The 15,583-nt window shown below is 34.1% G+C and overlaps 1 protein-coding gene across 2 annotated transcripts; it reads left to right on the top strand.

Annotated features, from left to right (window-relative positions):
• Positions 1–7,515: 7,515 nt before the first annotated feature.
• Positions 7,516–14,279, top strand: LOC110641512 (acetyl-CoA acetyltransferase 2). Of its 2 annotated transcripts, none has more exons than XM_021793249.2 (15): positions 7,516–7,614; positions 8,233–8,287; positions 8,578–8,676; positions 8,779–8,952; positions 9,056–9,161; positions 9,248–9,386; positions 10,612–10,689; positions 10,776–10,841; positions 11,013–11,098; positions 12,476–12,575; positions 12,677–12,787; positions 12,872–12,913; positions 13,144–13,230; positions 13,385–13,489; positions 14,113–14,279. In XM_021793249.2, the coding sequence occupies exons 2-14, from the start codon at positions 8,239–8,241 to the stop codon at positions 13,472–13,474; spliced, it is 1,227 nt and encodes a 408-aa protein (XP_021648941.2). In that variant the 5' UTR covers positions 7,516–7,614; positions 8,233–8,238; the 3' UTR covers positions 13,475–13,489; positions 14,113–14,279. The 2 variants fall into 2 exon arrangements, with proteins under 2 accessions (XP_021648941.2, XP_057985151.1); XM_058129168.1 differs by having other exon boundaries at positions 7,599–7,685.
• Positions 14,280–15,583: the final 1,304 nt, after the last annotated feature.

Here is a 15,583-nt window from a genome sequence, read left to right as displayed (position 1 = left end):
GCAACTTCCCTGACGGTCTCTGGTGTTCAAACTTCACCTTCTGACAAGTCAAGCACTTGGACACAAAGTCTGCTATGTCTCTCTTCATGCCATTCCACCAATAGCTATCTTTCACATCATGGTACACCTTGGTGGAACTCAGGTGGACATCATGCTGTATAGTGTGCCTCTCGCATGATTTCATTCCTGAGGTTGTCCACATTGGGCACACATATCCTAGAACCTTGCACTAGGGCGCCATCATTGGCAAATCCAAACTCACCACCTTCACCCTGCTGTACTCTTTCTATGATCTTCATTAATTGTTGGTCTCTGTGTTGGGAAACTCTAACTCTATCTCGCAAGTCTCGCCTCACCAAAAATGAGCCAACAAGACCCCTCATCTGAAAGATCTAGGATTAAACCTTGATCCATCAACTCATGTACTTTCCGAATCAACGGTCTCTTCTCTGTGAAATGTGCGCTAAAGCGCTGTAAGATTTTCTGCTTAAAGCATCTGCTACTACATTGGCCTTCCCAGGGTGGTACTGGATGGTGCAATCATAGTCTTCCAGAAGCTCCATCCATCTCCTCTGTCTCAAGTTTAAATCCCTCTGTTGGAAGATGTACTTCAAACTCTTATAGTCGGTGTATATCCCGCACACTTCACCATACAGGTAGTGTCTCCAGATTTTTAGTGCAAAGACTACACCGCTATTTCCAAATCATGGGTGGGATAGTTCTGCTCATGCCTCTTCAGCTGCCTTGAAGCATAAGCCACTACTTTTCCATTCCGCATCAAAACACACCCTAGGCCAACTCTGAAGGCGTCACAGTACACGGTGTATCCTTCACCGCTCATAGGTAGTGTTAACACAGGGGCAGTGGTTAGACACTCCTTATCCTCATCATTATAACTGACTCTATCGAGCTCTCTTCCTGTCCTTTGGATCTTATCCACTTCCTTTTTCCTATTTCTAGTATTGTCGATATCTTTTCAACCTGCTGTACTTATTCTTGAACCTTTGTTTTCTCTCATTCTTATACTTTATCCTTCAAGGATGTCCATCCCATCATCAACTTCAACTTTCATTTTATTTCTTAGTCTTATCTTGATTACTAGTTCTATTACTTCGAGAATTCTAACCTTACAATTTACTCCTACCGGCACATTCTTCACCCTTTGTAACACTTATAATTAACCATAGAAAATTCTTTTTGTATCCCCTTTTTCCAACTTAACTATCAGAACATTATCATTCTCTACCACCTCGAGGGAAATTGCTCATCTGGATGGATAGGAGCCTTTGAAACTATAAGTTCCATCTGAACTAACACGGCTGTGGGAAATGTGTGTCATGCCTTAATTCTAAACAAAATACTTCATGTGTTCATTCTCCTTAATATAATCACATATACTGCCTATAACTTTCTAAACTTCAACCTCAAATTATCCATCAGCAACAATTTCATCTATTGAAACTCATCCATAAATTGTACTTCATCTAGCTCATGGTTTAAAACAGTCGCAAGCCTTGGTAGCTAACTCAATTTAACTCCTGCCATTACTCTGATCGTCCTTTCATACTTAACATTAGGTATGCACTTACTGTCATTCTCATATCACGAAATTGTATATGAATTGGTGCCTACCAAACTCTCAAATAACTAGGTCTCCTTGACTCAGTCTCTGTTCCTTATATAACCCTCTAGAACCAATAGCACAAACTAAACTTGAAAAGAAAGAAAAATATCCTCTTATATTCAACTACGCCCGATTGTCCATATAATAACGTTTAATCTATGTTTCTTGGTCTTTCTCTTCAAATTTCATCATCTCTTAGCACAATTGTGCTCTACCTATAAGATATCATCTGCATGAACACTTTACCGTACCATTGTCCTTCCTGACATAATATTTTATAATTTATTAACTTTACTTATACTCGACCAATGATTCATATCTATCATCGTTTATATTGTGCCCTTAACTTTTGTTGATTCCTGAAAGATTTCTCTCACTAATAAATTCTTCCAACACTAATTCCACCCTTATCTATGGTCATTAATTTGATCCTTGAACTTTCTAGTGATTTATAACCACCCAGACTTGTCACTTTTCATTCTACCCCTACTATTGTCCTGTCGTTATTGCTTCACTACAAAGTGATTCTGTTGATCACACTAAAAATGTTTGCCTGACATTCATAACGAACCTCTAACTACCTTCTCACTATCTCAAAAGTCTAACCTAAAACCTATGTGTCATTATCTATCATTCTTTTCCTCTCATCATACCTATTTGATCCCTTAGACTGGCTTTTATTCAACTTACTGCTTACTAACTTCTCTTTCTCTACCTATTTAGGTAGTCCGCAATACCATCGCACACCTTCTAACATTTACTCATTATTATTGTATTCCATACCCCCATCACTTTTCTCACTAATGTGGTCCCATTTTGGGTTTTCCATCCTTGTCATTCTCCTTGCCAAGAATAACACTTAGCCTATCCTATATCTTAACTTTGTTCCTTTTATTATACGCTCTTTAGGTTGTCCTTTCATTTATTTCCTTTGTCTTACCCAAAATAGAACTTGACTATTCTATCCCTGGTTCCATTCTTCTTCCTAACATAATAGCTGTACTTGCTAACTATATCTTCAGAGTTTCTATCGCGTTATCATATGTCCTGCTACTCGATTTGGTCCTTTGACCACTCTAGCTAGTACTTCCACTAGAATTTAGATTATATTGCATCCGCAATCAATTGTCCAAACTTTCATTCGCACTTTCTTTATCCATTGGCCTTCAGATTTATCTTCACTAATTTATTACTCTTAACACTATTATAATTAGATTATACTATTGTTTTGAATAATTTGAAATTAGAAAGGAACTCAAAGAAATTACAGTCATACTTTTATTGTATGATCTCTATTCTTATCATTTAGCTTACATAATACCCTTACCACCTCGAGAACTGATTCTGTAGTAATTTTATTTATTTGTCATTATTATTATTATCCATGTTTACTCAATTAGCCAAAACTTAAGGTTCCGGGCACCCAAACCCGTCATCCAATTCAAAGGATTTACATCCATCGTGATCTGATTATATATGATTCCTATAATAGAACTTGCATCCTCTGCAGGATACCCGAGCCAACTATTCTCTATCACACTCTACAGTCCTATCTTGGGCACTATTTTGTTGGTCACCATTATTAGTAATAACTTTCGATCCCTTCTAAAAAGATAGGACTATACCCTAACTTGCTGCAACAAAGATACTACATTTACCACCTTGCCCAAAACCATGTCAAATTAATGACTCTCCTATCATATTATAGCTCTGTGAATCATCAATTCATAGTTTCGACCTTCTCTAAGTAGTAGAGTTGTACTTTATTCCATACTGATACACACAAGGGATACTATTCTCACTCTATAAGTGTCACCTTTACTTTGCAACTAGTCCGAAACCTCTGGTCTGATGGCAACTCTTGATGTAACTCTAGCTCATGCTGGGGTAACTGAGTCACTGACTCTAGTTATCACCCAACTGTGACCTTTCAATATTCTAACTCTAGACTCTTAACCAGTAGTTCCCAACTCGTCTGCAAATATAGAACTGCTCGCATAATCAAAACAGACCGCTGCAAACATCCTCATCATAAGCACTACAAGGAAGTACGCAGCTCTACACAATAATCTCATGTCGGTACTATAATCTGCAGCTTACAGAGCAGACATCGAGAACATTGTATAGTTACTACGATACGTCCTGACAGACTAGGTCTCCTAATTTCTTATCTCTCCTGAATCTTCTATTATCACAAACTTATTATGACTGGGTCATCTACTGATGACTGCCAGTAGTGGTATCCTCATCCTTATCCAGGGCAACTGTACTTTTAAGACTCACTTTTATGTACTCGTGCCTTACACGAAATGGGCACACCATTTAAACCCATACTGACAAAAATATAACATTTCTTGGAGTACGTATCCTCATGATAGACCTCACATGTCTACTAACTCTATTTCACATTTCTGTGTACTCCACGAAAATCAAGACACTAACTGAGGTAATCTTATATTTCCCGAGGTATAACGTAGAATCTAGAAACAAAGAATTACAGGAAAAGACGAAACAAAATCCTATACTCCGCATGTGACTCCTAGTAGACTCTTCCCAACACTTAGATAACTTTTCCCTATGAATCTGGAGCCTAAGCTCTGATACCACATTTGTCACGACCCAACCTATGGGCCGGACCAAGACTAGGACACAGGCCACCTAAAGCCCCGAGGCCCGTAGTAAGCCTAACTGTTCATTAACCCAACTCTAAGGCCCATTTGAGCCCAAATTCAAGAAACCAAACGGACAGAGTCCGGCCATAAAATGGACTTTCCAACGGGGAGTTTTCGACTCACCCGACCTGTAAACACAATAAACAATCCATTGGGGAGCTCAGCTCACCCTCCATATACTCATCAACATAATAATAAATGGGAGCTCACTCTCATCCAATCCATCAAACAGACTTAAAATATTAAGTTTACAGTCCAACATGAATATAATATTACGCACCAATTTCAAATAATTACGCTAACACATGCGGAAATTCTAGGAGTAATTAAAATTACACAATATTGATAAACAACTGCGAGGTAAAAGGCAGTTAACCTAACAAAATATCCTCCCGTGGCTGTAAAAATTTTTGAACAGAGTGAGCGTTCGACTCAGAGTAAAATATCAATCTTAACTATAATCTCTATAACTATCTCAAACTAATGCAACTGTAGAGTGAAATGCAACATACACAACATTTTCACATCATAACATCAAAAGGTAATTTGGAGCACTCACACACTCGTAGTATCAATCATAACATATGGGAGCCGATCCCTATACACTCTCTTAAATCCAACTGTGCCAATTACTCAAGCTCGGACTTCCACTTAATAACCAAATCGAGGTCCAGAATTACTCAAGCCGTGACTACCCTCGAAGGATCGGGTCCCATTACTCAAGCCGTGGATCGCCTGGCCCTATCCATAGTCCACACCACATCACACGCACGCCAACGCACGCACACGCTCCAAATTACCAGAACAACATTCATGGCACATTAACAGTTATGAATGCAACATAATTCGTGCCTAGAGTTTAACTAAATAAATATATGCATATAAGTGATGCATGGGCATGCTGAACATATAATAATATCGAAATTACAATTAAAATTAATATTTTACTCACAGACTTGATGACAATCATCGTGGCGGTGGGCGGAGGAAGAAGGCGACAATTTTATTACAATCATTTAATAAATCGACTCAATACAAACAAAGAAAAGACCAATACGTCCTAAGTCGTGCAGAAATCCTAGAATCTTCCCTATACCTAGGACCTACCCAACCTGCAAAAGGGCTCAAAACACACTTCTATATCCACAATCCATATATCCACAACTCAATCACATCACACAGCCCCTCATGAGCCCATCAAATCAATCATTCATCACAATATGTAAAATTTCAATTTAGTCCTTATAATTGATCATTTTTGCAAAAACTGCTCAAATAAGCTCTAAAAATTATAAAACTCTGCCCCGCGGTCCTTAGAAATATTACTAAGCTATTGCAAAAAGAATCGTAATTTTCTAAGCTACCACGAATATTTTATGGATTTTTAATCCTATTTAAGCACTAGAAAATTACGAAAAAGCAAGGTTCGGGTTTACCTTTGCCGATTCCGACTTCGGGAACGCGCTCGGGATGCCTGACAATGGTGGGGTAGCCAAAATCTCGATCCAATTCGGAGACTTTTCCAAATTCACAGATTCGGACAACTGTCGAATTTCCGCGAATTGAGGATACCTACACGAAGCCCAATAATAATATATAAAAAATCAGGGGTGTTACAATTATTAATATTTAAATAATTATGTATTTTATATTTGAATAATTACATATTTTATTAAATATTAATTAAATGATAATATGCTTTTATAAATAATTAATTAAATGAAAATTTAATTTAAAATGTAAATTTAAAAGACATATATTTATGAGTATGATTATGTGTTTTCAAAATAAATTATATTAGACCATATAAAATAAAATTTTTTATATAATTTTTCTTGAAAATTATGCTAAACGAATTTTATAATTATTTATTTATTACAAATATTATATTTAAATAATTATAAATAAAAATATTTAATGTTTTGTAAAATATGGAATTATTTAAATATAAAATAAAAAATTATATAAATATAAAATTTAGATGTGAAAATTATTTTACTAATAAAATAAAACTTTAAAAGCTAAATTGTTTAAAAAAATCAAATTATTACTAATAAAACGAATTAAGGGTTAGTTTATGGATTTTGATATGATTAAAGAATTTAATTGTAATTTTTGATGAGTATCTAAGTTTATGAAAGATTATAGAATATTTTCAGTACACGTAAAAGTAATATCCATTTTTCATAAAAAAGTGAGCTCTTTTCATAATATAAAAATATATTCTATATAATAATAAAAATTAATATATGTGCATCAAATATACTTAATAATCTATCGTAACATTATATTATATTTATCAATAAAATATTCACTTTTAAAAAGAAAAAGTAAACAACTTTTTAAATTTTATTATTGTTATTATTTTCTTTTTCATATTTAAAAATGTAGCACTATTTGATTTGAATAGAATAAATTGAACTAAATCGCTATAATTCGATAATTTAATTTAATTTTTAAAGTAATTTGATTTGGTTCGATTTTAAATTTTAAGAATTTTAATTATTTTGATTCGATTAAATTTTAGAGAAAAAAATTGATTGAATTACAGAGAATATATATATATATATAAATTATTTAATTTAATTACTTAATAATTATTATGTTCAAATAAAGTTAAAAATTAAATCAAATAAAATAACTTAAAAATTAAGTGTAAGTAAAAAACTAATTAAGTCAAAAAATTGATTAGTTCAAACTTAACTAAATTAGAGTGATTTATTTTGGTTTAATTTTTATTACAATTTAATTTAATTTTTAAAATATAATAATTTAATTAATTTAATTTTAATAATTCAATTTAAATTAAATACTCGATCCTAACAAGTAAAATAAGATGCAACTTAGGCGAATCTCATGAAGTTGAGGTTGGAACGATTTTTGAAAAAATATTTTAAATTATAAATATACAATTTTTAAATAAAATCTTACAATATAAATTTTAATAAATCAATATATTATAATTATTTTTGTTAATAAAAAATTTTAATTTTTTTTTGAAATAAAAGACTTAAAATCTTAATTCTATTAATTACTGCTAATATAAATCTATTTTTAATTTATTGTCTCAACCACCACATAACGGTATTAAAATATTTAAATTTTAATTTAATAATATTGAATAGTTTATGAAATCATAAAATTTTAAATTTAAATTTTAATTAAAATTAATTAAAAAAAGGAAATTATTTAAATTTTTACTCAGGTTAAAAATGATCCAATCACAACATACTTTTTTACTGTTCACTATAGTTATATATACGCGCCACCATCTCTCCCTTCCCCGCCTTCATCATTATCATCTGCTCTTCTTCCCAGGTATATGCTGTCGCCGATTTTCCTCCTGCACCTCGATTTCTTCGACATTCCCCTCATTTCCTGTCGCCTCTGTATGTTATTACTCTGTTTTTGATCTCAGATTCCTCATCTATCCTCGTTTCTCGATCTACCATCTCTTCTCTCTCACAGCTTACTACCTTCCACTGACGCTGAGATTTTCAATTTTCTTTTTTATCTGTTTGGTTGCTAAGAAAACCCGGGAAAACCGAAAATAAGATCTCAATTTTGAATCTCTTTGTCTGTGTTTTCTCTTTCACTCTCCCGCTCTTTTTTTCTCTCCTCATCTCAGCAACCTAAAGGATCTTAAAATGCAAGGCTAGGGAAGTGATAGTTCCTTTTTTTTTTTTATAGCGTTTAAACTTCAATTTGTTTTGATATTTATTCAAGAGCGTGAAAGAAAGGCTTAATCTATGGAGAGTTAGTGCAATGATTAGTAGACGATAATCCATTTCTTTGCAACAGAGAACTCATAGAGCTTGTGTTGTGTTCACTTACTAGGGAGCCCTTCTATGCTGTCTTATTATAATTCTTATTTAAATTGGCTTATATTAAGCAAAGGCTAAGTGGTTTTGTAATTGTTTTATATTGTATTTGCAGTAATACATGGCCCCAGCAGCAGCAACAGCAGTAGCAGCAGAAATAAAGCCTAGAGGTGCTGCTCTTTGTTTTTTTTTTTTTTTTAGTAGTTTGATAAATATAAAAATTTATGTTAAGCAGGTGAACATGGATCATAGATGGCCCAGTTTATAAACTATAATTAATTCAATTGCAAAACTGAGTTTTTTCTGGTTTGATATGGTGGGAACTGGGCAGATCGGTGGGTGAATTATGGAGTAATTAAGAGATCTATCAACAAATCAATTTATGGGCCTAGCCGAAAATTTCGTTTTTTTTTTTTATGCTAACTAGATTGTTCAATTGCATGATTTATATTTTGTACAGATGTTTGCATTGTTGGTGTTGCCCGCACACCGATGGGTGGATTTCTTGGTTCGCTATCTACTTTATCTGCCACCAAACTGGGATCTATAGCCATTGAAGGTTAAAACACAAACTATGGTGTCTTTTGATGTTTGGGTGAATTCTGTTTCAATAAGATTTTATTTTTATTTTTACTAAATGTTCTTTTTGGTCAACTTGTAGCTGCTCTTAAAAGGGCTAATGTTGATCCATCACTTGTACAAGAAGTTTTCTTTGGAAATGTTCTAAGTGCTAATTTAGGGCAGGCTCCTGCTAGACAGGCTGCATTAGGTGCGGGAATTCCTAATTCAGTGGTCTGTACCACTGTTAACAAAGTTTGTGCTTCGGGGATGAAAGGTGTGCAACTGACTATTAATCTTAGTTTTCTTGATTGTTATTGTTTTTCAGAATCATGATTAAAACATTTTGGTGTCTTGTTTTTCATTTTGGAACATTGCAGCAACTATGCTTGCAGCCCAGAGTATCCAGTTAGGCATCAATGATGTTGTTGTTGCTGGAGGCATGGAGAGCATGTCCAATGCACCTAAATACCTAGCAGAAGCAAGGTCAGCGTCAGTCTTATTGATATTTCTACCTTTTTTATTAAAAAAAAAACTAATTGGATATCTTCTGATTCAATTATTACAAGCAGGAAGGGATCTCGACTTGGACATGATTCACTAGTTGATGGAATGCTGAAAGATGGGTTGTGGGATGTTTATAATGATGTTGGCATGGGAAGTTGTGCTGAAATATGTGCTGATAATCATTCAATAACGAGGGAGGATCAGGTATGGCATTACTTCCATCTATTCCATTAATCTCATTTATTTTGGCTACTTTCATTTATTTTCTAATGAATTTACAGTAAAATGCAAATGAGTTCTACTATAAATTCCAATTGGTGATGAATTTCAAACAATGAGTTTGTTTGGGAGGGGGGGGGGGGGGGGGGTGGGGTGGGTTTGGAGTGGTATATTTTAGTTTGATCAGTTTTGTAATGTAAGTGGTGTGGACTTCATTTGCACATTCCATTAATTTTGTTGGAAAGTATATTAATTCCATATAATTAAAATGTGGTGTCACAAAAAAAATTTCTTTTTGGGTTACATTACAGGTGTCAAATTTTTTGTTTTTAAAACAGGATTATTGTAGAACTCATTAGTGCCAAACATTATCTAAATTACTAATATATTTAGTATTTACCTTTTCCTATAATATTCAGTGAATTTTCACTCATATATAATGGTGTTTTGTATTGTAGGTATCTTTATTTGAACTGAATAACCCTAATTTTGGTTGGAAATTGTCATGCAGCTTGTTTGCTGGCTTGTTTTCTGCTTCCTTTCTGTACACTTATTTGAATATACAATTTTCACAATGCTACTTTCTTTTTCACATTTTTTAGAGGACTGATAGGAAGGTTTAGGTAGCGCAAACTTATGATAATAAATTGGTAGAGGATCATTTAAGATAATTTGCTATGTTGTCCACCATAAAAATATGGACACGTTTGTGGGTTCACATAGCATGTGTGGATAAAAGGAGAGGTAGGCCAAAGATATGGGCTGAAGTGGTAAAAATTACAAATAACGGCTCACCAATGTTTTAACTCTAAAAGGGTTCCATGTAATTAAACTCCAGCTAGTTTGAGATTGGGTTGTGCCCAACCATATCATTGGCCACCAGTCGTCCAGTATTAGGAACGGGCTTATTTATAGTTAGAGGATGCTCCAGTGAAGACAGTGCCAAAGCCAGTCTTTTGTAAATGCATAAAATTGAAAAAAACATGAAAATATTTGGCTTTTTTTTGGTCATTCCGCCTAAAATTAATGCATCACCTTCAGAACTGCATTAGAGCAAGCACTAACCAGTAGGCTACTACTGTTTATCATTTTCTTTTCTGATAGAATGCACAAATCAGTGTTTCCTCATTATCTTTAAATCCCAACTCCATTGTTGTTTATTTATTTTTTTTTTTTTTTGCTTTAACATATATATTGGTGATTCTGGCAGGATAAATTTGCTATTCACAGTTTTGAACGCGGTATTGCTGCACAAGAAAGTGGTGCCTTTGCATGGGAAATTGTTCCGGTTGGACACCTACTTTTTAGGTTAATTAACACTACCTTTGCATCTTGTTGTGAATATCATCTATATATCCATCTGGTATTGTGCAGGTTGAAGTTTCTGGGGGAAGGGGAAAACCTTTGACAATTGTTGACAAGGATGAAGGCTTAGGGAAGGTATATATGCCCTCTCTCCCTCTGTGTGTGTGTGTGTGTCTCTCTCTCTCTCTCCCTCTCCTTTTTTCCTTGGGGTGGGGGGTTGCACGTAGACCTTCTGTTGGATGCAAAATCAGTTAATGCCTCTAATTTGCTCTACTGTTGCATTCTATTTTGCTGTCATTTTGCCAGTTTGACCCTGTAAAACTAAGGAAGCTCCGACCAAGTTTCAAAGAGAATGGAGGCACAGTTACTGCTGGCAACGCCTCTAGCATAAGGTTTATTATTTTATACTTTCAATTTCCTTAATATTCTTTATATATTCATATAAATACAGTAAAATATGGTACAAGATCCAACTGTTCATTGTAATTGGCAATCGCTTTAGTAGAGGTTTACCCCATAAATGTCCTTAAAAATCTTAGGGTCTGTTTGGTATTATTATTGGAGCTGTTGTTAGGAAAAACATCTCCTTGAATATGATAGTTAGATGGTATTGAAAACTAGCTTAAAGTTAAATTGACATGTTTTAGTTATAAGAAATCCAAAATAACTAAACAACTTTTTTCAATAGTATCTTAATTTTTTTTTTTTTTTTGAAAAAGTAGCCTTTTGGCCTCCCTACCACAATTCCAAATGGGGCTTTAATCTTTTGATGTGGAGTTTATTTTATTTTATTTTATTTTTACAATACATGAGTATGTTCAGACTGGTAAGAATAATTACAAACATTACGCAACCTGGTCTTCTTCAAAAGATGCTGGCTGAGATGTTTTTTGCTATTATAATTTTGGCAACTTTTATGTACCCTTCAATGAGTTACAACTGTAATTATAAGGTAATAACCTATATTTGTACTTTTGAATTTTACTTATTTTTGCTATTGAGCCCTCCAAGAGAAAACATTTGTTATGAATCACTGAGCTTTTTGATTTAGTGCTTGCGTAAAATTTTATTGATTTGGCAAAATGACAAATCATGAATTGTCATATCAGCCATATCATCTGAGAGCTGGTGTGGCAGAGGGTTTTTTTTTATTTTTTTTTTAATCTTTTTGTTTTCCAAAATAACAAGATATCTGATTTTCTGAAATAAAATAATTAAATAAAATTAATATCTAATGACATTTTTTTACACTTGATTATGTTAAATTCATAATAATTCATATGAGCAAAGAAAAATGTCACTAGAACTAGAAATTAATTTTTTTAAAATTATTTTTATTTATTCAGGTGTTGCCCTTTTACTTCTAAAGTAGCAATAATAAATAAACAAAAGCCTTAAGTAATGTTTTTTTATTTTGAAAATACGATTTTTATTATATTGTAAAGAATGATAAGAAATAGATTAAAAAAAAAAAGTCACATGCCATATCAACTCTTAATTGATGTGGCTAATGAGGTGATTGTTGATTTAGATATCAATTCTTGACCAAATTTGCCAAGTATAGCAATAAACCAAAAGCTTAGCAATTCAATGTAAAATAATTTCACTTGGAGGGTTTAATAGCCAAAACAGAAAGTTCAAAGGTGAAAATATGGGTTATTCCTAATTATAAGTGGTTCAGATTTTCCGTTGCATGTAAGTTTATTGAGTGCTTTTAATGAAGATATGGGCCTAAGATTTATTGAATCTGAAATTGCCCTCATTAACAGTGATGGTGCCGCTGCTTTAATTCTGGTGAGTGGAGAGACTGCTCTTAAGCTTGGATTGCCAGTGATTGCAAAGATCAGAGGATATGCTGACGCTGCTCAGGTAATTCATGTATACGTGTCTTGATATTATGCAATTTAATTCCTGTCTTTTGAGTGTCTAGCGTCATGCTGCTTGGTGATCATTTACAATTCACTCTTCAGGCACCAGAGTTATTTACAACTGCTCCAGCATTGGCTATACCTAAAACGATTGCAAATGCTGGGTTGGATGCTTCTCAAGTTGATTACTATGAAATAAATGAAGCCTTCGCTGTAAGCTTTTGTGCTTATTCATAATCTGATTTGGTTATCAGTCTAGGGGTTAAAAATCTTATTTTATGATTCTTTTACATGCAGGTTGTAGCTCTTGCCAATCAGAAACTGCTTGGACTTAATCCAGTGAGTACTTCAATTTAGACTGCTTCTATCTGTGCTAATGTGTGCAACTGGGTGTGCATTTTTCCAGATATTGGCAGATGAAATATATGGATTAAATGCTAAGGATGAAATGCATTTATCTTTTCATTAGTTCTTTTTGCCTCTCCGCCTTCCAATTCAGTTACTATTGGCATTGGAAGCAGTCTATTTCAATTTTTGTTGTTGAAGCACTTCTTTTAAACTGTTTGCAGGAAAAGGTTAATGTACATGGTGGAGCCGTATCCTTGGGTCATCCGCTAGGTTGCAGTGGAGCTCGTATCTTGGTCACACTTTTGGGGGTATTTTTTTTTTCTGGGGGCTCTATTTTATTGCTGTTCAATATTTGCTGACTTTGTAGTTGTGCTGTCAGTACATTGCCCTAAATCATGCGAGTGTTTGAACACACATAAACAAGACTTTCTGGTTCCCACTAAAAGTGTAATGGTATTGTAGGTACTGAGGCAAAAAAATGCGAAATACGGTGTTGGTGGTGTTTGCAATGGTGGAGGGGGGGCATCCGCACTTGTTGTAGAGCTTCTGTAGGCATTTTGCTATTTGGTAAGTCATAAATCACATGAATGCACGTTATAGTCATAATTCATATCCCCTAGTGATATGACAATCATTAGATCTACTTGCTACAAAATTTTTCCCAAGAGTGATTGACATCACTACCTTTGTTTCCATCTACTGCTAATTTGGATAAGAAAATGGGCTTCATTTGATTTATGTAGTATGGAATAGGATGAGAATATAATAATTATTATTTGCTTTTTTTCAAATTTTAATAATTCATCGAATAATTATTCAAAAATCTCAACTTTTGGTCGAAATATTAAATGCGTAATAATTGCTATATAAAATTGATATTATTCAAATTTATGGAATACGTGTTCTAAAAAAAAAAAAAAAATTCCGTTTCCATGCCATGGAATAACTATTTCTGTTCCAAAATGAAGCATTGTGGTGAACCGGAGAATGTATAGAAAAAATATTACTTTGCTGCTATTGCCAGAAATTGTGCTGGTCTAATAATGAAAAACTAAATTCTTTATTCAACCTTGAAGACCCTTACCTGAATGGTGGGTAAGGGATTAACTTGAGATTTCTAATTTGCCATGACAAGATAATGAACATGTCTAGTTTACCATCTATATGACAGTTTGCTCTCTGTCCTTCAGGTTCAACACGATGGGGCGAACTCTTGTGGACATGATAAAATCTCCATGGCCGTCAAATTTCAATAATATGCAATTTTACTTTGTTTCCTTTCCAAAATCTGCTTTCGTATCTAATAAACTAGGAGTGTATTTAGCTTGGAAAGAAAATATATCCTCAATGTTATTCAGTCTCTCTCCTTTATTTTGCCTACGTGGATCGTTGGATGCCAATATATCTGAGATTGCTGTGTTTGTTGAGATGGTCTGGTAGTAGATGCTGACTGCTACAGAGTGCAAGGTTCAGGACTATCCTGATTCTAGGCCCGGCAATTTTAGAATAACAGGAAAAGGAAAGTGAAAAAAAAAAAAGGCAGGCCATTCAGGTTGCAGAACAGTATGATGTTTTCTAATTTGGCTCAAACAATGGGGATAAGTGAAAAATACTTTTTATATATAAATTATTTTTCAGGAAATAAATTGTCACGACCCAATCTATGGGTTGGACCGACACTAGGACCTGGACAAGCCTAAAGCCCCCGAGGCCCTTAGTAAGCCTAACTATTTCTCAACTCAACTCTAAGGCCTATTTGGACCCAATTTCAAGAATTCAACCGGACATAGTCCAGTTATAAAATGGACCTTTTAAAGAGGAGTTTTTGACTCGCCCGATCTGTAAACACAATATATAATCAATTGGGGAGCTTAGCTCACCCTCCACATACTCTTAATAAAATAAAGTCAAATGGGAGCTCAGCTCCATCATCCAGTCCAACATACATGCATAAAGTTTACAGGTCTAACATGTTAAATTATATTACAGACCCAAATCAAATAAATATTTCTAACACATGCGGAAATTCTAGGAGTTAACAGAATTATACAAAAATTAATAAACGACCTGCGAAGAAAAAAAGCAGGTTAATCACGACAATAATCCTCCTGTAGCCTGGAAAAATAATGAACAGGAGTTAGCGTTCGACTCAGAGAGTAAAATATCAATTTTAACCATAATCTCTATAGCTATCTAAAGCTAATGCACCCTGTAGAGTGAAATGCAACATCATCAATATTTTCACATCATAATAGCAAAAAGGTAATTTGGAGCACTCACACACCCGATAAGGTCAAACAATACATATATGGGAGTCGCTCCTATACAAATTTCTCGTAATCCAACTCGTACAACAAGAACTCAAGCCGGACTTTCGCTTAATAAACCAAATTGGGGTCCCAGTGAAGAACTCAAGCCGTGTCTACCCCGAAGGATCGGGTCCCAGCAAAGATCTCAAGCCGTGTCTACCCGTCCTGTCCATAGCAAACACTATACAACACGCACGCCAACTCACACACACTGCTCCAAATTACCACAATAACATCTATGGCACTTTAATAATTATGAATGCAACATAAAACGTGCCTAGTGTTTAACTACATAAATACATATTTATAAGTGATGCATGGGCATGTTTGAACATATAATAATATCGAAATT

This window comes from Hevea brasiliensis, chromosome 10 (assembly GCF_030052815.1).
Source record: "Hevea brasiliensis isolate MT/VB/25A 57/8 chromosome 10, ASM3005281v1, whole genome shotgun sequence".
NCBI lineage: Eukaryota > Viridiplantae > Streptophyta > Magnoliopsida > Malpighiales > Euphorbiaceae > Hevea > Hevea brasiliensis.
The sequence above is the reverse complement of the archived record's forward strand: the minus strand, read 5'-3'. Positions and strand labels throughout refer to the sequence as shown.

What these genes read in the sequence shown, in the direction of transcription:
- LOC110641512 (XM_021793249.2), top strand. Translation starts at nt 8,239, where the DNA reads ATGGCCCCAGCAGCAGCAACAGCAGTAGCAGCAGAAATAAAGCCTAGA. An exon ending in TTGCATGGGAAATTGTTCCG is followed by an intron (nt 10,690 to 10,775) that starts GTTGGACACCTA and finishes GGTATTGTGCAG; the next exon opens with GTTGAAGTTTCTGGGGGAAG. An exon ending in GATATGCTGACGCTGCTCAG is followed by an intron (nt 12,576 to 12,676) that starts GTAATTCATGTA and finishes TTCACTCTTCAG; the next exon opens with GCACCAGAGTTATTTACAAC.